Source organism: Mytilus edulis, chromosome 13 (genome assembly GCF_963676685.1).
Source record: "Mytilus edulis chromosome 13, xbMytEdul2.2, whole genome shotgun sequence".
Taxonomy (NCBI): Eukaryota; Metazoa; Mollusca; class Bivalvia; order Mytilida; family Mytilidae; genus Mytilus; species Mytilus edulis.
The window spans coordinates 53690310-53716065 of record NC_092356.1 but is presented as its reverse complement, the minus strand read 5'-3'; the positions used below and the strand labels follow the sequence as shown (position 1 = coordinate 53716065).

Below are 25756 nucleotides of genomic sequence, written 5' to 3'. Positions count from 1 at the left end.
CACAACGTAAAACAGTCCAGCTACTAACAAGACGCCACCACTAAATCCATTGGTTATTGGAGGTGTCTTGATAATTATTTTTGTCTTAAATGCTAGTATTCTTTTAATGGTTGTTATTCGCTTCGAACTAACTTTCAGTAACTGCATGTACTCTCAGACCTAAACTTTGTGTATTTGTATATCTTACTTCATAAACCGTGCATCAGTGAAAAATAAACTTAAGCTGGTTAGATTTGTAGTTTGTATGCTAAGTCTGTATTTACTGGGTTTTTATATAATGGAGAAGTATACAATTTGTTCTTTGAGGAATGTTCTGTATTATCGATAAACGAGGGGTAAAATATACACTATGGACATTCAAACTAAAAACAGACAGACAGCAGTATACAAAACACAACATAGAAAAAACTAAGCAACACCAACCTCACCAAATCTGGTTCACAGAGGTCTCTCAGAAGGGTAAGCAGATCAAGTTCCAAATTGGGCACCCGTGGTGTCAGTTTAAACATATCTATTTATAGTGGATTTGGAAACAAGTTTTGAAACTTATATTAAGCCCTTTCCACTTTCCGGGTGCGAGTGCTGCTTTGTAGCGGCATTAGCCTGCTCCTTTTCGAAAGCTACAAGAGTGTCTTTATCGTGCAAGATATATGGCTCTCTTTTAACACAGTTCAGCAATTTATCGTCCCCTTCCGACGGACTATATACACGCGTGGTGTTGCTCATGTTATTACAATTCCTGGTACTAAGACTGATTTGGTAGGTCATTATTGAGGGGAAAAGGGAACGCGATTGTAGTTACGACAATTGGAACTTATCCGTTATCATCTGTGAAACAGATATTCCATTTAAGATCAGTTAACGGTCAACCAACTTGTGATGACGTACGTCCGTAATATCTACAAAGGGAGAATTTCAACTTCAACAACTGGAAATCTTTTTTTGTATTAGCTTTCCATGTGAGCAGCAGCCCTTTATCAAGGAAATCACCATAGGTAATTCAATAATAAAATTGAGAATGGAAATGGGGGATGTGTCAAAGAGACAACAACCCGACCAAAGAGCAGACAACAGCTGAAGACCACCAATGAATGGGTCTTCGAATATTGTATCAACTGGGAGATATAAACTTCGTATGCAGACGCTGCAGGAATATGTTGTTACATAAAAATGGAAAGTTCCCAATATGGGAGCTGAAATCATCTTTTTTGTCTCAAAGTTTCTGTTTTCAACCGTCCATAATTGTCAATTTCTAAATACAAGTCAAGATAAATGTAAAATCAAAGGTAGACAATCGAACTATTCAACATTTTCGTACTTCTCAAGGATAAAGGCTTAAAGATAATTATTATAATATTTCGGGAGTCAATATTAGGGACAATTAAAATGTTAAAATAGAAAATGTTTTAAGTTAAAACAATTATAAAAAATAAAAAACAATTCGAATCGATATGCTTTATTTTTAGATGCCTCATTTACCAAACGTTTGCATCTGCTGTAAAACAGATATTGGTTATCTAAAACAATTTATAAGTCAAGATTGAGGACAATTAACATTAACTGGTTAATAAATAGATCAATACGCCTTCTGCCTATTAGTCAGGAACTGGTAACCATAACACAAGATACGACGATAAAAAGTAATGCTGTTAAATACCCACTTCACTAAGATGATAATCGTAACTGACCTTTTAAGTTAGCCATCTTCATTATGGGGTCCGGTGGAAGGTAAATTCAAATTTTAGATTTATTGATTTCAATACAATTATGTTTACAATTTTGACATGAATATGTTTTTCCTCTCATTTATATATGTATTTACAGTTAACAATATTCTATATCGCGTAGCTTTTACATATTTACATTTTGTTCAAAGTTTAAGAAACAATGATACGAATACATAAAGATATCAAATGCGAATTGCATTTCTTTTTTTTTTGGAGAGCGGCGGGGGGGGGGGGGGGATTAGTTTTACAGCCACCCCGCCCTCCTCTACAAAATGCTGGATCTGCTCCTGATAATTTACCGGCTGTTTATGAACTAATATTGAAGCGATACTGTAGTTTAGTATACTCATGATACTAGTAGTCACATGGTATTTGTATTATATAACATCGCTGTATGGTCTGTCATTATTCTTTATAATGTGGCTCTCGTTGTTTAAATTGTGTGTTGTAAAAAGTACTGAGAGATAGAGAGTACTGGTTGAAGAAAAAATAATAGTACTGATTGATAGATTGCATTATATTACCTGGATCTCCTATATCAGTATTACCTGTCGATTAAGTCAACCGTCTTAATAAATTTCCATTAATTTCACAAATATTGAAATAATTGAAAAAATAGATAATGTCAATAGATATAGGAAGATGTGGTATAAGTGCCAATGAGACAACTATCCATTCAAGTAACAATTTATAAAAGTAAACGATTATAGGTCAAGATACGGCCTTCAACACGGAGCCTTGGCTCACACCGAACAGCAAGCTATAAAGGGCCCCAAAATTACTAGTGTAAAACCATTCAAACGAAAAATCCAACGATCTAATCTATATAAAAACGAGAAACGAGAAACACGTATAAATTACATAAACATGATAAGATGATTAATGTCAAGAAGTACCTTTACCGATAAGCTTAGATTCGTTTTTAGCCTTCAAGTGAATCAGGGTATACCTTAACAAACATACATTTGACAATTTCCAACCGAACAAATTAGCTGTAGCATACACTTTTACGCGGGAAATTGTCCTATAGTGGACTGATATCAAATAAATCGTCAGATGTAACAGGAAGTAGGCATCAGTAAATAGGCAATTTAGCTAGTCTGAGAGTCCGACACTCTGCATCAGATTTGCAAGTAGCCATTACACTTTTGCAAATTTGAAAGAATTAAAGTTAGTCAAATGTACATTGTACGTGACAGCTAATTCAAATGTCGTTTCTTATTTGTGTCTTTTCTTTCTCCTATTCAGTATGAAAAAATAAATGATATCGTCTTCGTCTGTCTGTGATCTCGATGGATTGTTTTTTTTTCCAGTAAAAATGCTTCTTACAATTATAAATTGACCTACTTCAATGCGAGAGGAAGAGGAGAAGTAGCTCGTTTATGTTTTGCCGTTGCTGGTGTCAAATATGAAGATATCCGCATTGAACAAGCTGATTGGCCAGAATTAAAACCAAGTAAGTTGTCTCCGTCAAAACCGAAAATATATTGTATTTATTTATGTGGCTGTAATATTTCTCTGAATGGAAAACCCCTTTTGATATAAAGAACAACAAACAATGAAACACTGAATAATAAATGAATGAACAAACTCATCTTATAACTGAATGTTATAACGCGTAATATACATGTATATATATCAACGGAGTAGCTACATGTATAATACGATAAAACCCAATATTAAAAGCAACTAGCTGATTGAAACCAGCAAATATTAATCTACCACACTTACTCTGGTTTATGAATACAGGCACATTGATTCAAATTAAAGAGACACATAAGAGAAGAAATAATTTAGTTTCATTTTTTTCCAGAGACTCCCCTAGGATTTTTACCTGTTTTAACCATAAATGGAAATGAATTGACACAAAAACTGGTGATCGACAGATTTCTTGCAGGACAATTTGGTATGTCACTTATGTATGTCCGTATAACCTTTTTAAACGAAGGTGTAATCATATCATTTTCAAAATGGAACTATTTTACTAAGCCTTCATCGCATCTAGTTATTTGGTTGACACATTTTTTTTCAAAAACAAATGAACTGTATACACTTTTTAACTTTACACAGGATAGTTTTGGACATTTTGAGCTAGCATGCGACACAATGTCAAAGAGAGGCTAAAGATGCAGAGGGACATTCAAACTCATAGATAGAAAATAAACTGACAACGCCAAAAAAAATCAGCAGAAAAAAAAATAGTACACAAGACGCAAAATAGAAAACTAAAAGACTAAGCAACATTCGAAGTGGTGCATTTCAAGAACTAATAATTAGCTCATCGACAGAAAGATTGACTTATTTAACGCATGTAAAAATGTTCTTCAATTGATTTAAGACGATTCTTTGTATAAATGCGATTGAATTATATAACTACAATTTACGTCAGTGCAATAATTTTTTGTACTTCCAATATTTTTATGAATGTATTTTATTATACATGTTCGTAAAGACTTTCACAATAACTTAACTTATTTTGAATGATTAAAAAAGTGACAAAAAAGTCATTTAATTTTGATATAGGTCTGCTTGGTAGTTCTGACCTTGAACGATGTAAGATTGATGAAGTAATGACGACGATAACAGACTTTGCAGTGCAGCTTTCTGGAACGTTCTTTATCCCAGAAGAGGAAGCAAAGGTATAATCTTATTCCCCAAACTTAAGTGTGTGACACTTTACACTTGCATTTAAAAATAGAACATATAAGAAAACCATCATAAGCTTAATTTGTTTAATTCAATTATGCAAAATAAGTAAGGAAAAACAAAATCAAACTGGTTTCACAAAAACGAACAATGTAGACAAGACAATAAGTAAAGCCCCAGTCCCACAAGACCACGATCGCACCACGCTCATACGATCTAAAATAAATTCAGATCGTGGTGAGGTCGCGGTATGAACGGCATGAAAATGTAAATTTTCGTTGCTTTCACGATGCTACTACGTCCTAATTACGATTTTTTCGATTGCAACACGATCTTACCACGCTTCTACTGCGATTGTAGCACGTTCTTACCCCGATTATACTACGTTCATAAAACGAGAAGCACGGTTGAGCCGTTAGAGCAAATGGATAATTACATACAGACCAACAAAATCTAGGGAGCTTTTTTTTATATATATATTTTATGTGAAAATGACAATGAGAATGATGGTCGTAGTATGAACGTAGTCAGGTCATAAGAAGAGCGTGATGAGGACGACAAGGGCGTGCTAGAATCGCGGTGAGAACATGATGGTCGTAGTGAGGTCGTAAAAACGTCGCTGTGAGATCGTAGCGCAGTCTCTCCGAATAGAATCACGCTTTCGCTACGCTCTCGCTTCGATGGTACAGCGACCTTTGCGATCTTACTACGATCTTTGTGCGCTCTCACTACGCTTCTACTACGACATGATTTCGCCACGACCGCACCACGATTGTTTTGAACATGTTCAAAGTTTGCCATGCAGGCTAATCACGATCTTGAAGACCTCACCACGACCGTGATACAACCTTACTGCGATCTACACGATCGTACTAGTACGATCATCAAAATTTGCATTTTTTTCACAGATCGTGGTGCGATCGTGGCCTATAGTGGGACTGCGGTATAAGGAAAAAAGTGTGTAATCACTATAAAATCTTACCACGACCTTACTGCGCTCTAACTACGCTTCTACTACGACCTGATTTCGACACGACCACACCACGATTGTTTTAACATGTTCAAAGTTGACCACACTCATCACGATCATGAAGACCTCACCACAACCGCACTACGACCCTACTGCGACCTGCACGATCGCACTACGATCGTCAAAATATTCATTTTTTTCACAGATCGTAATGCGATCGTGTCCTAGTTGGACTGCGGTATTATGCATGTCCTTTTTGGTCAAGGAAATTTAAAAAAATCTACACATTCTCAATGCTCGTCGCAGTATGCCACATACAGATTTTTAAAAATGTTTATTTTGAAAACAAGTAATTAAAAGATAATATATAGATTCATATATTTTTCAACGTATTGTAGGCTACTGCTGTGAAAGATATTCTGGATACGAAACTTGCCCCCATAATGGCATACATTGAGAAGACCATGAATGAGAATAAAACAAAGAGCGGATACATTGTAGGAGGAAAAGTATGTATATCACTATAATCAATTATTCTTATAACAAATTGAATACTTTTATGTTTTAAGTATTCTTGAAAACCTTGGTAATAAAACTAATACAACAGCTAAGCGTGAATTCACCATACTGAGGCCGTTTATAGATTTGCTGTTCGGTGTGAGCCAAGGCTCCGTGTTGAAGACCGTACTTTGGAGAGTTGTCTCATTAGCACGTATACCACATCTTCGTATCTATGTACAATATATGATCGTCATGCAATCGATATAAAATGAAAACAAAGGTCTAAAAATTGCATGCGTCCGAAGCGCCTTTCTATAACTACCATCGATCAAAGGTGATTATAAGAAGGCCAACAATTTAGAAATAGTTGATTAAAGCTTAAAGATGATCGTTCAAAATGTACATTCAATGATTGCATCTGCCGACATGATTGTAGATTGTAAGAAGTTGTTAAGCAAAAAAAAAAAAAAAAAAAAATACACGTGTATATTGAGCCATTTTATTGCTTAACATTCTGTAGAAATATATACATACCCAACCCTTCCATACTAGTTGGCTGACTGCGAGTTCATCAGTATGCACTGTTACAAAAAAATGAACTCCTAAATGATGGCCGCTTGGAAAATCAAATAGTTCTGAAGTATTCGTTACGTTTCGCTTTTATTCTGTTCCGCAGTTTACAGGTACTCCTCTATTCGCCCCTTTTCTTTTTTTTGATATGTTAATCAAAAATTTTAAAAATCAAACTTTCAAAAAGCGAAATAACCAAAACTGCACGTTAAGTTTAGGGATCAAATATCTAAACTATCAAATATAAAAAAGTAATTGAGAATTTTGACATTAACTATTTGGTGAAAATTTCAAAATTTCAGAAATTTTTAAGTAATTAAAATTGACAACTTTTTAATATTTTGAATTGATAAGTGTTACACTGACCCAAATCTGTACTACATTATTAAGTTTTCGGTTCATCTAAGTTGTAATTTTACAAAAGGCACAAAGATTGAGATTACATTATAAGGGAAACTGTCTCGATTTTTTTTAATTTAAGAAGAAACGTTGCACATGTCCGTTCAATACAAGATGTAGACGATGAAATCAAAAGATCACAGAATAAATTTAAAAAGCAGACAGCTAACATAGTACAGACTATTTTTCGTGATGTATCTTTTCTTGTACTTGATAATATTTTCTGTTAACATGTCTTAATTTTTTTGCTACAAAACAGTTACAAATCAATAATGCTTATACTTTTACGTTTCAGTTATCTGTAGCAGATTTAAGCATTTTCAACTGCCTGGAGACTCTTACAAATCTTTCACCTACAGCCCTAGACGAATACACCAGAATACGAGATCTTAATACAAAGATTGGTATTATAAGCAGTATTGCAAAATATGTGGCAAGTCGGCCGAAAACACCGATTTAATGTATTTATTAACTTTCATTTCTAACGATTTCTAAATCAGCATAATTAAAATTGATACACACGTTTTTTTCCTAAGCTTTTTATAATGTGTGAAATGATGTTTTATTTGTCGTGATATCTTTATTTTACCAAATATGTTCTTTTGCCGATTGAGACATTTTGTCTGAGTGTTGATTCCGATGGCGGGTGATGCATGCATAGCAAGAGACGCAGTATCACTCTATTATAACGTGAGTCCCTGTGGTTTGTTTTCCTTACAGATTTATGAGATTTGAACACCGGTAAATTACTGTTTCTTTGATTTGATATACCAGCATTGTTATCAGTAGGTGTTACATTGTACCTCATCTTACAAATATAAATACAAGTCATGATAGATCAATGAGTATTATTATTTGACTCGTTTCATAATCGATCTTAGACATATGTTTTGTGCTACATTTGAACATAAAGGTTCATATCGGATTCTGAAGTGTAATTGGTTTTTTTCTGGGAACATATCCTATTATTCTAAAACAGGTGCAATATTTTGCTTTTGTTAGCATACTAAATCGTGAAGCAACAGACAACGCAGTTTTTATCATCATGGGCATAGCAAGCAACGCATATTTCGTCGATACACGGTCGCGTTTGTTTTTGACATAATATGATTTGTTTGTTTTTTGGTTTGTCTCGTTAAAAAGGTTATCTGGGAAAGTAACATTCAATTTCCTTATGAAAAATATTCAGGAACAGGAAAAATAAGCAAAACATCACTGGTTCTGATTTTTAAATATTCTTTAAAAATGTATTGCTTTGTTTCTCAATCACTTATCTCGTACATTTGATATATATCGAATGATAGCTGTTACAAGCATAAAAAGACGTTGAGCTAACACCAATGAGACATTGTACACTATTTATTATACATGTAAAATTAGAATAGCTGTATACTGTGACGACAGAATATATGGCCCTTTTTGCAAGCTAATCCTGAATAAATGCATTTAATATGTGCTATTTATATATTGATATAGCATATGCATGTAGAAGAGAAGCATCTCATTTTAATGTATGCATATGCTAATACGTTTATTCATTAAATGGTTTAAGTTTGTTCATTAATACATTCAAGAAAAACACAATTTTTTTACACAGTAATTTGTTCATATGAAAATAAGAAGATGTGGTGTCATAGTTCCGTGAGTTTCATATGTCAATTCAGAAAGAATGTAAGATTTCGTATGTTCAATCAGAAACAATGTAAGGTTTTGTTTGTTCAATCAGAAACAATGTTAGGCTTCGTATGTCCAATCAGAAACAATGTAAGGTTTCGTATGTCCAATCAAAAACAATGTAAGGTTTCATCATAAAATATACATCTCTCTCCTCCTTCACCACCTTCCTCTCCTCCTCCTTCACCACCGTTCATTCCGCCTGAATAAAAATAATAAAGCATAGTTTTGTGAGAAGTGATGATTTCAATTCTGAATCACAGAAGATAATTAAGTGATTGATCTGACGACTGTCGTAGTGGGTAAAGAGTTAAGATATCATTATTATTGTTATTAATTTTTTAAATTAGCATCACGAAAAAGAGTTTCAATTTTCATTTACGTCAGAGGTGTTTACAAAAAAGTATTTGAAGTGAAACTGAAGAAGTCTAGATTTGTTATTAACATGATCATGTTTGTTGGTAGACATCTTTGTCAGAAAAGGTCGGCATCCTTATTGGGACCAATTATGAGTCATCAGCTCGTTTCGTCATAAGCATAAGACATACTTCATGCAAAAGCTTATAAAAATGCAAAGTTGAATCAATACACCTATCTTTGCGTTCAGATGTAGATATATGATATAGGGTCAATTGATTATTTAAACGTTTGATCATTATACTTATACATTTCATCTTTTATAAAACAAACATAAGAATACCTCAGGTTCAGTAAGGTTGCCTTATATTTTTACCTAACAACTGTCAGTGGATATCCACTTACAACTAAACTTGACGACACACGATATGATTTCTATTGTCTAACAGTTACATGTAGTGTTCATTTAATGCTTATTTAATGTACATAAAATCGAAAATGGAAATGGGGAATGCGTTAAAGTGACAACAACACGTCTTAAGACCAATAAACAGGCGAAGGCACACACAATAAATCTCGCATCCAGATAGCTTCTTCAGCTTATCATTAAACTAAATATGTACTAGTTCAGTGATAATGGACGTCATACTAAACACCAAAACATATAAATTAACTAAACTTCAAAATCATACAAGACACGCAAAGGCAAGAGACTCCTGACTTGGGACCGACGCAAAAATGCTGCGGAATTAAACATGTTTAGTAAGATCTCAACCTTCCCCTATATATATATGTAGCCAATGTAGAAAAAAACACAACAATACACACATTTAAACTGAGGTTAAAAGGAGTCCGAGTCCGATGTCGTAATAGGTAACAAAACAAAATAAGCAAAATGATAATGATACATAAATTAACAAAGGTTCACTAGCAGTTACTTACATGCCAGCTCTAGATTTTATATAAACTGTTTGTTTTCATCATATATGAAAATCAAGCACAATACCTTCCGTTAGGAGTTAAGTATCATACCATCATAACATATACGAGAAGAACATAACCTGTAGCATGCAAACAACTACGTTTAGAATAAATGTGTTCATTTCCGATGCATATAACCAATGAGTGAATCAATATTACAGCTAATTTCATAATGCATGCTAAGCAAGACTTTGAATAGATTGCTTGCTTTGTGTGAATATTGTACAATTGTAACTGGTATAACGTCCAATCAAACTTACATATATGTATACAGGTTAAAGTATGCTTATATATTATATTGTTTGAAGATGTCAATGTTTACTACAAAGCTAGAATTCAGGTTTATACCAACAGAGCAATCAAGCTTATCAGAGTTTTTCTCTACAAGAATTAGGAAATTAGCTCTAAAACCAAAATATGCCATCCTAAATTACCTGAGAACAGTGTCGTAACTATAGCACTTCTTAAAGGTTTGGTTTGGTTTTGAGTTAGTGTCGACAGCTTTGTGCTTTTTAAAGAATATTACCATAACTGTTTTGATGTGAAGTCTGCATGCTGATTTATATTTACGAATGGTGTTTTGTACCGATGATTTCGACTAGTTTGTGATAACGAAAACCCTATGTAATAATTGTTCAGTATTACAAAGATTTATTTCGTTAAAATCCAATACGTTTTTACATATACACGAAAGAATCGAACACGTTGAGATATATAAACACCATAAGATGGTGACAAGGGAAAATTATCATATAAAATGGATAATTAACAATACATTCATAAATAAATACATTCCATTTGTACCAATATGTAGAATTTGTGATTTTGGAAAAGAGAGGACGAGAATAGAAAATGTCAAATCTACAAACACTGAATAATAAGAAGGGTGATGAAAGAATTGTATTTTGTTTTGTTAAACATATTAAATATGTTGCCATTAATTATGCTGGTTGCAAACGTACTTGAACAATTTAGAACTAAATTCAGGTATCATAATCTATGTTTATAAGGAAAATAACTGGTTTTTGAATGGTTTCTTGTGTGGAGAATAATCAACCTTGCAGCTCTGTTAATATACATACTGAAATCGTGAATTCGTCTGCATAATATGAATTTTGAAACACATGGATCTAAGTTTTCTGCATTTTATGTAAAACTGAACTGATCTGTCCCAGTTTTCATCTTAAAAGTAACAAAATCAGAAAATATATCTATTGTCGTCTTCACGTATATAGAAAAAAACACTACGATTTTCTCCATATTTTGTATACTACCACTATATAACATAGCTCTAATTGTCTTCTTCTAAATAGTTTTAAACTATCATTTATCCTTTTTTGGCATACTATTATTTGTCTGTTTTTCTTTACTTTTTTAGCCATGGCGTTGTCACTTCATTTTCGATCTATGAGTTTGAATGTCCCTGAGGTCTTTTTCGCCCTTTTTATTTGTTATATAGCATTATATAAATACCACCTAGCTGAGAGGGTGATAGAGCAGAATGTTACCATGAGGAAACATTGTCAACCGATCAGCCATGTGATTGAGAAAATTAACACCCTCGTATTAGCCAATAAATATATGGCATTTTAACGTGAAGTAAAATAATTTCTTATATACCTAGTGCAATAGAAAAACAGCATACTGTAATATTTTACTTACCGTCAGGAAAATAGAAATAATAAGGAGGTGCATCTTGACACAATATAAATCGGAACAAGAACACCATTGAAATAATACAAAATGAAGTAATGTATTCCTTCATTGTCGGAGGTGTGAAATAAGACGGGGTGACACTTTCTTACCTATTTTATTAAACATTAAGCTCTTTCAAATCACGCTTCTGGTGTCTAACATTTCCATGTAAGGGCCATCAATTAATAAAAAAGTTACAAAACGGAAAATAAAAATGAAATTAAACTTGTGTTCTCGGTGTAAAATTTAATTGATCTGATAATGTTATTTGAGGGTTTTTTTTGTCAGTCATATCCGATTTTCTTAACATTTTAGATAAGCATGACTTATGATGATCTTGTTCTTTTATCAAGGAGAGAAAGGTCATTCAAATTACCTTTCATATTACAAATATAATAATGTTTCAAAAAGCTAGGTCATTGATTGTTCATGTCATGTTAGTTAGTATTTACAACATTTTACACGCTATACCTATATAGGTTATACATGGGTTATCCATTCGTTTGATGTGATTTGACTTATGATTTTGACAATTGATAATGAACTTTACACTTTTACCTCGAAAATCAGTATTTTTGTGATTTTAACTTTTGGAAACGTTGCAATTAAAGTTGACCTAATGATTAGGTTTAAAGTATATATTCTGTGTTCAAGGAATATGTAAAATCCTGTTTGATCCTTTAACATGTTCAAGTAATATTTTATCCAATAAAATAATAATGTAAACAGTTATATTTTGAAATGAAGAAAAATTGCAACTGTAAGTAAGACAAACAACCATCAATTACTTAATCGAACGTATAAAAGAAAAGAGTTTACTTTTTATATCAATTTTAAAATAACACAGCATCGTCTTTGATCGTCTTTTCCTATGCATAATATTTTTTTCAGTTTTGACAGTTTTTTGTTAAATTTTGAGACGATTATTTGAATAGTGTTTTGAACGGAATTTTAACATATTGAATAGAATAGAGAATGGAAACGAGGAATGTGACAAAGAGACAACAGCTCGATGGAAGATCAGAAATTGCACAAGGTCACCAATGGATCATCAACGCAGCAAGAACATCTAGGATCGAGAAGCGGGGTTTAGCTGACCCCTAAATAAATAATATACCAGTTAAGAGAAATGGACGCCACATTACACTCCGAAACATGTAAATGAAGAAGGATTAAAACAACTAAATACTGAACCAAAATTAAAAAACTCAAGACTACTAAAGGCTTGAGGTTCCTCACTTGGACCAGGAGCTAAAATACAGTGAGGGTTACACAACAGTCATGTATTTGTGAAATCTCAACCTTTTCCCGATACCTTAAGGCAATGTGGAATAAACAGACACACAGCAAACACACAGAAAACTCCGTTTCAAAATGATCAACATCAATTGGCAATGGACTTCTAGCAGCTACTGACATGACAATTCAAGTCATTAATTAAACGTATTGAAAAAAATCCCCAACAATATCTCCCGTTAGGGGTGAAGTAGCATATAATCATATTATATACAAGAAGAACATAACCTGTATCATATCATTGACTGGTGTTATAGTAAATAAGTTTATTTCCAATGCAAAGACACTATGAGTGAAGCGATATCAATTAAAAATATCCCATCTTTAATATAATTGACAACATTAACCTTACTCCATACCACTTGCCAATAAGTCTGTTTAAAGGTTTTTGTTAGCTCTTGGGGTAAACAATGACATTTTCTTGTAAATTTGTGTAAAATATTTCCATAAAACAAGGGATGTGAAATACCTGATCATATAAGCTGTCTCGACGTTGATTTATATTTATAAATGATGTCCATGTACCGATATATGGGAGAAGCTTGTATCTGGCTGTTTTTATTACTTCCTTTATTCTGGTAGAAAAAAACTTTCTTCTCTGCTAATCGCAAGACATTAAAAGAATGAAAAATACTGGTCGGATCGGAGATAAATGTGTTCGTGTACAGTGACCCGTCTTCATGCAAACTGTTTACCTAGTGAACCAACACGTTAAAAACTCCGGCTTATACTGTAGATCTAGTGCAAATCAGGATTTATATTCATACCATATTGATATGAGCTTCACTGACGAGTTTTATGTAGACAAAACGCGCGTCTGGCATACTAAGTTATAATCCTGGTACCTTTGATAACTATATTATATCGCTCTCGTCCTGAATATGCATTTCATTTGCCACTGGATGTAATAAACCTATCAATCCATATATTCATTTGTGCTTAAATCGACGAGATTATTATTGAAGATCAAAATAATAAGTGACAAAAAAACCATAAAACATGTATCACCTGTTAACAATAAAAAAAAAATTGCAATTCATCAGTCCCAAAATAACCCATGTTATATAATATACAAATGTATGATGCAATGAATGTATAAAACGATGTCAGATATAACCTATGGACATGTCTGTCTTGCCTGTCTAATTGTACATCGACAGCAACAATCTTGCTCAATTTAATGATGATCTTGTTATCAGAAAAGTATGTAACAATTTAAGTCTGACAGAACCCACCTTTTTGTTCTTCAAATGATCTGACCTTCTAGTGTACGGTTACGGGTGTCGCATCTATAGAACTAGAATACGCTTACTCGTCAGGTACAACTGTTATCATTCTCTGTGATGAATTTCTCAATATATATGAGGGTTCGATTTGGAAAACACATCAGATATTGCGACATTTCTATTCAATATTTCTACATTGCATTCGATACTATTTACATAACCTTTACAATATTCATTTGTAAATTTACAACCTAATTATATATACATACTGAGGTTCTTTTTCACGGAATTGTATAAATTAGGAAAAGACCAAACAAAAACAGTGGTTATTCAAATGTTCTTTTATATAGATAAGATATACACCGATGTTCTTGTAGTAAATACAAGGTTCATATAATAAAGTGGTAAACAATAAAATGGCAAAGATCAGAATGGATTATGTCGTTTAAGAATGAGGTAACTGACAAGTGTTCATATGTAATGTTCCTATATATTCAAAAGAATGATAGGATGCTAAAATTTCCACAAAATGTCTCTCTTGGAAAAAATGTATTATTGTTAGATCTGTTTAGCGAGGTCATAAAAAACGTCAATATTACGTCATCAAACTGTCATTTCGTTCTCCTCAGCTATGTTGGTCAGTTGCATCTTGATCTCTGTTGTAGTTTGAATCTTTTTCCACTCTTCGAAAAATATAATTATGCATATGACTGCAGCAGCCAATGACGTGATGAAACTCAACCACATGACATAGAATGACCAACCATAATTATAATCTATCGACACGTCATCTCTCTTTGAATCTTCGCCATGGACTTGCTGTATTTCGCTCTGTATGTTAGCAATGTAGATTACCATACCAACCATAATAAAAAGTGCTACAACATGAAATATCATTAATGTTGCGTTTCTGAAAATAGACCAAAATATTTTACCAAATGCAGTTATTTTCTATTTTTAGATTATTAGGAGTGACTATTTAGGGATCTTTCTAGTTTATAAAAGGTTTAGTACCAAATGATATTGCCAGATCATAATAAGAAGTTGACGACATTCCTGGATTTCAAATATTTTGATTTCAGTGTTCCAGATGAAGTCTAAGGATAAGCTTTTCAGACACCCGAAATTTTAATGTTTTTCTTTCATTCATTTGTATATTCATTCACCAATGTATATACAGATCCTTGGTTTTCTGAAAATATAGTTATGATGATGATTAATCAAACAAAGCTCATGTTTTAATGCAGCCAATCAGATTGCTTCATTACTTAATTCGGCCTCAAACCTCTTCCGACTGTCTTATGTGTGCACGTGTGCACGATACTGACCTTATATATTAATCATACCTGTTAGCATGTAACTAATGCTTGCTACCATTGTTACCCTGAACCATTTGATATTTCCCATCACGTTAAATATCCCAGAAACAACCATTAAAATAAGAGCTGTGAGAAACATTGGAGACGATTCTCTTTGTGATTCTGTAAATACGATATTCATTCATAAAAATACGATGTTCATACATAAAAATATGTTTTATTTTGGCTAAATTATAACACATTTTTGTTGGTATTTTTATCTATCTATATTAATTCAAAACTTATTGAAATGATACTATAATTTGTGAAGCGACCTCAGTTTAGTTGCCTGATAATAGGTCAAGTACTCTGAATAGGAAAAAAAAGCTTTACTGCAAATAGAATAACTGCTTGCGGATGAACACTATTCTCTTTTTATAGACTTGTATTGTACCACAGTTCCAGTTCATTCGTTGGTAGTTAACAATTATGATTATGTAAGCCTTTAAAATGATTACAGGTTTTAATTTGGTTCTTGTGATTGTTTTCTTCAGTTATGTTTGTTTGTACCTCATCAAATGTTCCATTTTCGTATTATCAAAAAGTAAAATCCAAAAAATACTGAACTCCAAGGACTATTTAAAACGGAAAGTTCCTAATCAAATGACAAAATCAAACGCTTAGATACATCAAACAAATGGACAACGACTGTCATATTCCTGACTTGATACAGGCATTTACGTATGTAGAAAATGGTGGATTCAACCCGGTTCAAATCCGGTGTTTGTTTCTTTAAAAAATTTCCAAAAAAAAAACATTTTACTTTGATTATTTTGTTTGTTTCAAGTCATTCGTTGTATGTTATTACTCGATTTATTTCACTTGACTGGGCGGAGTTTAACCGGTTCGCTCATAATAAACCAGTCCATCTATAGATAGGTGTTTTAGGATAAACTCATCAATGAAGTGTCCAGTCATTGTTTTGTAAATTCCTTTGGTGACACTGATAGGTGATTAGAAATCAGTAATAATTATAACGGCAATCATCCTTATCACACACATCTTCAAATAGACTGTCATTATGCAAATTAAAACGTAAGCTCCGACCGATCAGTTGAATTAACATTGGTAATACAGACGACAGCGTTTCAGATTTTGTTTCAGTTTATTCTTTTGTCCAGAATAAACGACATAACACAGTGGCGGATGCAGGAATTTTCGAAAGGGGGGGGGGGGGGTGCTAGCCCAGGGCAAAGGGGGGGTGCAGGGGGGTGCAAAACATATGTCCCGATTCAAATGCATTGATCGGCCAAAATAAAGGGGGGGTGCGGACCCCCGGAACCCCCCCTCTGGATCCGCCACTGTAACATAACATGAATAATTCGGTTAACCCTTGCTTTTTTAAGGTTCGTGTTACTAATATTAAGATTTGTGTTCCATGGTCTCTACATAAAGGCACCAGTTACTGTAGTATATCGCTGATATAAATAGATGACATTCTATTTAAGGTAGCACAATACAAAGATTTTTTCACTCCCAATCAGACAACTTTAAACTGATGTAATTCATTTCATCCTTCTTTATATTTTATAAATGAGGTACCAAAAATATTTTATAGATTATTGCATAACACTGCTTGACCTCCAAAACTGTGTCTCAGATTTCCAAAAACATCAAAAGAACAAATTTTATACCCAATTGAATTTAGTGGTCTCTTATGAATTGATGATGCAAGCTTCATTGAAGATTTATTAGAGAATGAAATACAATAGGAAAAATCTGAGACACGGTTTTGGAGGTCAAACTGTGTTGTGCAAGAATCTATAACATATTTTGGGATGCTTTGAATAACAAAGAAGCTAAATTCATTGAAGTATGGACATCACAATATGGCAACTAATTACATAACAATTAATTATGTAATTATTATGTCATAATGAAATTATCACAAATTGAAAGATTGATCATTCTTTTTTCTTTTGGTACCTCATTTATAGAATTTAAAGAAGGATGAGTGGAGCTACATCAGTTTAAAGATGTCTGATTGGGGATGAAAAATCTTTGTATTGTGCTACCTTAAAATGATGTGTTTACTATCAAATCTATTACATTTATCCACTTCTTTTAACAGTACAACAGAAATAAAAGAAAAAAAGATATTTTGCCGTTAATAAACCTTATGTTGAATTTGTCGTCTTTAAGTTTTGTAGATGGATGTTTGTATTTTTTGTCGTTTCACATTATTTGCCATGGTTTTATCGTTCTCTCTTCGATTTAAAAGTGTTGATTCTATCTTTGGTGTCTTACGTCCTCCTTTTTTGTTGAGAGTTTTCGATAGACATTATCATTCTAATATTGTTGTATGGAATGATATAATTTTGTGTTGATACTTGTAGATATGTTTTATGTCGCTTGTTATTTTCAAATATCTAATAGAATGATGTACGTTGATATTAGGATAAGATAAAAAAAAAATATACACCTACCAGCAATTGAAATGGAAACCTCCTGGCGTTGTATTTTCGGTATCTTATAATCCAAATTCTCACAAATTGTGAAATCTGAAACAAAAAAATATTTGAATGCTATTTATATTTTAAAGGAATGTTTGCTACTTTTGTTCAAATGATTATTTGACCAAAGCTTACATTGTAAGGATGGTTTTACTGAATTTGAAAGCAATGATAACTACATATACGAGGATTCTAAGATTGTTTCGTATCATAAAGATATATAAAAGGCGTTGAACATACGTTACTGATGGATTGATTAAGTAATAAATTAAATAATGGAATGGTCGAGGGATTAATTGATTGGAGCATATCGCCACTGAGGATGACTCAGTACACAAAAATGGTCATCCATGAATTTCCTTTGTCCAGCACTAAAACTCTTGATAAAGTGATGAATTCTTTTAAGACAAGAACAATCAAAACCAAGGAGTAAACAAAGACTCACAAAACCAAAGGACATTTACATCAACAGTTATAAATAAAAAAATTAGAAACAACACGAATTCCACTAAAAACCGGGAGTGAAATCAGGTGCTCCGGAAGGGTAAGCATTTCATGCACCGTATACGGCACCCATCGTGTTATTTCTTTGTTCAGTTCGATAATGATGGAAGGTTATTATGACTGAGAAAGAATATCAGTTATGATTTCTAACACACTTTTGTCATAATGGCCAATCAGCTCATGATGGTGACCGTAAAATTTCTTGAGTGATAACCTTAATTTGATTGATTCATAGCCCTGTCTTAGCAACTTTTGAGAAAGCAGTATTTGTCGGTCAACAAAATCAACGTCCTTTGAGCTGGCTCTAGAGGAACGTATCAATTGAGACACAGGTACCCCATATGTTGGTGCCGCTGGGATGTTGCTACACAGAAATGGTAAGTTGACTATAGGAAAATTAAAATAATCGCGTTTGTCATAAATTTTAAATGTGTGGGATGAATAAATATGAAGCCATCTCCTGTAAAATGGGGACTTTAAATCAGCTCCCTCCTGTCGAATGGGTATAATGTTCACCACACTTGAAAACAAATGGAATCTGCGATTTAAACCCCATGACGGAACTCTGTAAAGGATATACAGGAAGCCTCTATTCAAACACTTTTTCAATGTCAGGTGTCAGCCAAAAAATCCCCGCTCTTCATTTTGGTTAACCTTATTTCGATGAACCTAAAAATTACATGTATGCATGAAAATGGTAAGTTATCCTCTTCATGAATATTTATGAAGTATTTGCCACTGAACATTAAGCCAGTTACAGCCTAGCCTACCCTTTTATATATAGCTAGTTATTTCTTGTTGTTAGACGATACTGTAACTCTCATAAAATTGCATCTTTCAATAATACTTGAATCTTGTTGCCAATAACGGGTAGAGTCCATTGACTCTGTTTTTTTTTCTCCTAATTTAAAAATAATGGTTGCTTCATATCCCTTTTTTTTTAAATACAACCCATTGAAATAGAAAACATTCAGTAGATAGATATAGGAAGATGTGGTATGAGTGCGAATGAGACAACTATCCATCCAAATAACAATTTATTAAAGTAAACCATTATAGGTCAATGTACGGCCTTCAACACAGAGCCTTGGCTCACACGGAACAACAAGCTATAAACATGATAAAGGACCCCTAAATTACTAGTGTAAAAACCTTCGAACAGGAAAATCAATGGTCTAATTTATATATAAAAAAAGGAGAAATGAGAAACACGTATAAATTACATAAACATATGAAAACTACTGTACATTTATGCCAAATAAAAAGTATGTGTGTTAACCGCACTACCCTTACCTACCTTTATTTTTATCCATACCCTAAAGATTTTTGTGACAGGTTTTGATTAAGCACTGTTAAAGTAACAATAGAGCTCCCAAAGAGTTGTGAATTTCCTGTCTTTATTCATTTATTTACCAGTACTACATGTATATTGTACAATGCAGCTAGATTGATACAATATATGGTTCTCAATCTCAAAAAAATGTTTTACAATTATGAGCTGTTTTTTTTTCTCTCTAAAAATTGGTTACTGTGAGACTTTTTCTTTACATTTCCTTAGTGCAGGTCATGTATCACAGTTATAAACATGGAAAGAGAACTTGTACATGTCTTTACTTCTATCGTTAATAAAATAGAATCTGAATAGAATATGCTTACAAATGTATTCCAAATTAAAGGGCCCAGAAGGGGCAACATGAGATTATAACATTACAGATTACTCAGATAAAACAAATTCAAAATAACAATACGGAAGAAATGAATTACTTGATGATGTGATTGATATCATAGCATTTATGACATTTACACAAATTAATTATCATATCTACAAAACTTTTTTTTTTCAATGAACCAATGCATTATGTTAAGCCAACTTAATGTACAATGTACATGTAGATGTAACTCACTGTACTGATCATGCAAATGTACAAATATACAATATTTTATTTCTTATCAACAGGTTAATGTTGAAGATGGAAAAGCACAAAAATAATGTTAAAATGAAAGCAGATATGATAGGAGATCACATAGGTAAATATATGATATAATTGATAAAAAAAAATGTCTACTAAATAGACAGCAAATAAGACCTGTGTTGTGGCATTATTTGTGAAATATAATCATATATAGAAACTGGAAATTCACCAGTTACATTTATTATTGTAAAAACATGATAAATAATCAATAAATTAGATTAACCCTTCAATTTTAACAATCTGGTGAACAAAAAGTAAACATAACACACAGAACACTCAAATTATTTTTTTATGATCAATTAAGGGTCATATCAGTACAGTTTACACAACAAAATTTTCATTACTCATCGTTGGAATTGTTCTCTTTATAAGAATTAAACCTAGAAAAAAATATGTTTTCTTGTCTGAGTGAGCTTGACACTGAGATCCTCATTTATATATATAGCATACATGCATTTATAACGGTAAACCTGAAGACTACATTTGTATTTTTCATTTTTGAAAAAAAACTTTTTCATTATTACAGCTATTTTCCTAATGCGTGTAGAGTAAAACTTTGGTAGGTTCGCTTGCTCTGTTTGTATAAATATTGATTCAAGCTTTGTAATTAAGGTTGATATCTTCAAACAATAAATATAGGCATATTTGAACCTTTATGGAGTACTTTTAAATTTGATTAGATGTTATGTCAATTGCAGTTGTACAATATACAAACAAACCATGCAAGCTAACCGAAGTCTTAGATTTACATGCTTTAGGAAATTAGCTGTAAAATTAATTATATATTTGTTCATGTTGTTTCCAATGCTTATTGTTTTACCAATTTCAAATGTTTTGGCTTGTTTTTAAATTGGTCTATATCAGCTATAGGGTCAAAAGGGTCCAAAGTTAAACTTGATTTCATAAAACAATTGAATAATTGGTGTTCTTTGATATTATGCAAAATTAAACGGTGTATTGTACTTTTTTGGGTTAAATACTTCTTATATGTTTAGATTTTTAATATTCATTTTCAAATTGCAAAAAAGATCATGGGGGCAAAAAAACCTTTGTTAGTTTATTAAAATATTATTGTGAAGTTTTTTTTTCTATGCTAAATGTTATCATGCATTTAGCATGTTTAGATTTATGATTTGGGCTCAGTTTTCAAGTTGCTTCAAATTGGGGTCCAAACTTTAACTTTGTTTAAATTCATTAAAAATTGCATAAATGGGGTTCTTTGATATGATAAATCTAATCATGTCTTTTAAACTTTAGATTTTGGATATTGGCACAAGTCCAATTTCAAAATCATCAGTTCTTTTACCACATTTATTCTGTGTCAGAAACCTACATGTATGATGTGTCTAATAATTCATCACAATCCAAATTCTGAACTGTATCGTGTGAATCAAGTTTGAATGTAGTGTCTATATAGTGCCCCCCTCCCAACCTGATGAAGGTGCAATTTCTGCATTTGTAATAGAATGTACCCTTGAGCTGTTTTATTCTCATTGTTGAAGGTTGTACAGAGGCATTACATTCATTTCATTTGAACTTTTGTGGATATTTGTCTCATTTGCAATCAATACTCATCTCCCTATTTTTGTATTGTCATAACGTCATAAATACAAGATGAAATCTGCAAAATTAACTTCATTAAAATTAAGTTTGCTGCAGCTTGGAATAAGAAAAAAAAAACAAATTTAGGTCCATTTTTAGCTAGTAAACTTTATTTCTCATTCTATGTACTGGAATGTCAGAGTTGTGATAATCGAAACACATTTTACACTAAGACAAAGTTAATAAGTAATTTCTTTTTAGGAAATTTCAATCATTTAATGTATAACAATTGTTTTCTTATTATTTTTTACAGACATTTGGTGATCCAAAAATAACTGGAGTTCATGAAAGAAGACTGATTGCTGAGACACATTTTTGTTGATAAACATGTTTATGATGAAGAAAAACTTAGATAATATTACTGATACTTGAATAAGGCTCTGATCTGTCTTTGATTTTTCCTGTTGATGTTAAAAATAGCAAGCTCAAATAAAAATAAATTGAAATGGAACTCATATGCTTTGAAAAAAAGGAAAAAAAACGGCAATGTGAATCTCGCTGAAGTCTTGAAAACCACCAAGTCAACACACAGTTGCAACACAAATGAGAAGAGAGAGATATTTGCTAGGAAATAGAATGTTCTCACTGTCTTACCATCAGCAAGGCTTTCTCATCAGCGAAGAAGAAGTCTAAAATTACTTCTGTATTAAAAGGTCATCAGTATTGAAGACAATCAAGAAGATTACAAATGTACTTGGCCATTTGATCAACATAATAATATTTTCATTTGTCAGAAATTGTTTCTTAGATTGACTAACTAGTTTTATTCATTGAATTATTAGTAAATTACCTTTCATAGTTCATGTAGTTACATGTATGTAAATTCTTATAAGATAGTATGGAAACAATTTAATACTTCCCTAAATTCTATACCTAATGCAACAATTGTCTTGTGCTGTTAAGTCAATTAGAATTAACTTTTATGTATGTTTATAATAATCTTATTCTTGCATGTAAGCACCATTTAGTGTTATTGTATCATCTTCATTGATTGTTAAATATAATACTAATGCTATAAAAAATAATAACATTTATGATCATTTATACAGATTGAGATATTTAAAAATGTATCAATGCTAAAAGAGAATTTATAAATTTAGACCTTTTTTTAGGAGAATTTTAGAAAGTACTACAACAAAAGCAAACCAAGAGTATATGCTCAAATGCACTATTAACTCTCTCTCCAGATAACCAAATAGAGATATGTTTATATTTTATTAAATTGATGAAGTGTATGTTAGTTTAAATTATTATGTACATGCAATTTTAAGGTTTTAAAAATCAGCATTTTTATTGGATTATCTCCCTTTGTACAATAGAAATTCAGATTTTATCCACACTGTCTCAGGTACTCATGATCAAAATGACTTATATGGTAACCAGCATGCAAGTAAAAGGTTGCAACCTGTCTTAATTTTGTCTACCTGTCAGACACAACTTCTGAATGTCAATACTTAAGATTTTTCAATATGATGAACTTAAAATTGAATTTCATATCATTTTTCAGTAACCAGAATACAACTTTAGTAATTAGCAAGCTGCAATAACCAAAAATGGGATTACTAGGAAGAAATGAATGGATTTTACTCTTTAAAGTAATAGGGACAAGTGTACTAAAGGAATTTGGAATAAAAAAAAATACCAAAAAAAAATTGTCTTTGGCAGCTCCCCCCCTTTTTTTAAGCCTTATGCTTACTATTGTTTGTGACACAAAAATCCATTTCACTTTGAATTTTCTATTTGATTTACCTATATTGCATGTTACAATCTGTATAATTCAAGTATTTATTTTTGAATGCTTGGTTTCATTAAAATATGAGACTTTCCTCAATTTATTGCGAAAATACAAAAAAAAAAGGGGGGGAGGCTATCTAAATGATCAATAAAATCTATAAAATTAATTTGCAACCGAAATCCCTTCAAAATATTTTGAACCAAAGAAAATGCAAAGCATTTCTGAAATTTAGGGTAAATTAAAGCGACTTTTGGGCTGTAGTGTCTGTTTTAGTGTGATTAGATGAAAAGGCCATATTTTTTATCATTTTATGTGTTTTGCCACACCCTTATTTTCTATATATGTCATTATGTTTAATAAAATTATGTGATTTAGACTTCATACACATCCTATCTGTGCTATTAAAGTATTTAAACACTCAGAAGTATTATAGTATTTATTTCTATTTGAGAAATTTATGAAATCTATGCATTTCAGTAAATGCATTTATAAATAAACTCGAAAATACCCTAAATCCCTATCGTTGCCATGGTTACCAGCAGTGTAAGGGCTTCAAACTTGCATGACTTTCAAATGAGGTCAACCTGAACATGTCAGCAAAGTTTCATCAAAATCAAACAACTTTGCATGGAGCACCATCTGCATGGTTTTCTCATAGATGCCCATTTAATACATTAAGAGCAGAAAAACCAGAAGGCTGCTGGAAAGCGTTTTTTTTTTTTTAGAGCAGAATGTTTCAAAGACCCGACAAAGCAACCAAGGACATAAAAAAACAGCCAAAGGGTACCAATAGCATTAATAGGTCGTAAACACAGCGAAAGAATCCTGCATCCAGAGGCGGACTTCAGCTTGCCCAAACAAAAACTAAAAAAAGGAACTAAAATCAGTATCAGACCAAAACATCTGCGTATGTACATGAATAATTCACAGGGGTTACTAGTTATTGGACGTAAGCACATATAAACAATTATACTATAATAGAACAACAAACCCATTGCAACAGAACAAAATCGCCATAATCCCATCACAACAGAAACTTCGAATGAGTCTGGAAGAGTAGTGTTATCCAAAGATTCCTCAATTTCTTCATATTCAATGGTGTCGTATGTTGAAAAATACTGAAGTGAAAGTTTCTCCGTTACATACAACCAGTTGCTTGTGGATATTGAAACTATTGCTGCTAATAATGTCAATCCACCTAATGTCAAAGATACACATACTAAAACACAAGATTTGTTGAACCGATCCATCATAACGACGCTAAAACTTTTAACTGGTGTGAACTTCAATCATAGGAGTGGTACACTTTTCCATCAGTACATATAAGTCATTTCGGCGAAAGAAATATACGATTTAACTGAAGTTATTATTTCATCACTTCAACTGTATTTACAAACTTAACCTCAATGATTTCTAATGAGTATAGTTGTACTATCAGACCGGATGAATCTTATTATTTTCATATCTTGAAGTTTGTATTATAGTAAGTGCATATGTAGAATGAAATTAATTGTGATGGCCTATATCGGAAATACTACTAAAATAGTGAATTAAATTACTATAATATTTTGAATATTATGCATACTGTATAAATTGTTACAAAGTATTAGATCAAAGGGAATACAAGTACCTAATTTAATAGGTCATCTATACGGATTACGTACTGTAACAAGCATATGGGTATACATTTACAATTAATTCTCCATAGGCGGTAATGGTAACGTTTTCCTCCGTTGCTCAGTCCATATCGTTTACTTGAACATGTATGATGGCTCATATCGAAGCTGATACATATATACATGTCTGGTTAAATTTGCGGGGTGGCAAGTGAGATTACTTTTTTCGCAAATTGATGGACCCCGGAAGATGGTGAAAAATGTCACTCTCCTCATGAAATAATCCCAAAATTCTGATCATAAAATTCAATAAAAAAATTGTCCTTTCTAATAATTTATTTCAGGTCAAATCTACATCTTTCTTTTCTCATCACACCAGCTCTATAAAACAGTTCTTATTGTTCATTTATGTCCATTTTTAAAATCACAGCATCCACAATTGTATGGCGGACTAATATTTTTTTTAATTACGT

The 25756-nt window shown here is 32.3% G+C and overlaps 2 protein-coding genes and 1 long non-coding RNA gene across 3 annotated transcripts; 2 read left to right on the top strand and 1 right to left on the bottom strand.

The window, feature by feature from the left end:
- Positions 1-1589: 1589 nt before the first annotated feature.
- Positions 1590-7339, top strand: LOC139501148 (glutathione S-transferase 1-like). Its single transcript, XM_071290142.1, has 6 exons — positions 1590-1728; positions 3041-3183; positions 3541-3633; positions 4251-4366; positions 5742-5852; positions 7109-7339. Exons 1-6 carry the CDS (start codon positions 1712-1714, stop codon positions 7271-7273), a joined length of 645 nt encoding a protein of 214 aa, XP_071146243.1. The 5' UTR covers positions 1590-1711; the 3' UTR covers positions 7274-7339.
- Positions 7340-14365: 7026 nt separating this feature from the next.
- On the bottom strand, positions 14366-25088 carry LOC139499946 (voltage-dependent calcium channel gamma-5 subunit-like). The gene is made up of 4 exons (XM_071288610.1): positions 24659-25088; positions 17827-17901; positions 15389-15523; positions 14366-14920 (listed from the first exon to the last, which is right to left on the bottom strand). Exons 1-4 carry the CDS (start codon positions 24918-24920, stop codon positions 14646-14648), a joined length of 747 nt encoding a protein of 248 aa, XP_071144711.1. The 5' UTR covers positions 24921-25088; the 3' UTR covers positions 14366-14645.
- On the top strand, positions 20258-24088 carry LOC139499947 (uncharacterized). The gene is made up of 2 exons (XR_011658274.1): positions 20258-20385; positions 22186-24088. It is a non-coding gene; the product is annotated as an uncharacterized lncRNA (long non-coding RNA).
- Positions 25089-25756: the final 668 nt, after the last annotated feature.

What these genes read in the sequence shown, in the direction of transcription:
- LOC139501148 (XM_071290142.1), top strand. An exon ending in TTGGCCAGAATTAAAACCAA is followed by an intron (nt 3,184 to 3,540) that starts GTAAGTTGTCTC and finishes ATTTTTTTCCAG; the next exon opens with AGACTCCCCTAGGATTTTTA. An exon ending in TCCCAGAAGAGGAAGCAAAG is followed by an intron (nt 4,367 to 5,741) that starts GTATAATCTTAT and finishes AACGTATTGTAG; the next exon opens with GCTACTGCTGTGAAAGATAT.
- LOC139499946 (XM_071288610.1), bottom strand. Translation starts at nt 24,920, where the DNA reads ATGATGGATCGGTTCAACAAATCTTGTGTTTTAGTATGTGTATCTTTG. An exon ending in GGTTTCCATTTCAATTGCTG is followed by an intron (nt 15,524 to 17,826) that starts GTAGGTGTATAT and finishes TCGTATTTACAG; the next exon opens with AATCACAAAGAGAATCGTCT. An exon ending in CATTAGTTACATGCTAACAG is followed by an intron (nt 14,921 to 15,388) that starts GTATGATTAATA and finishes TTCATGTTGTAG; the next exon opens with CACTTTTTATTATGGTTGGT.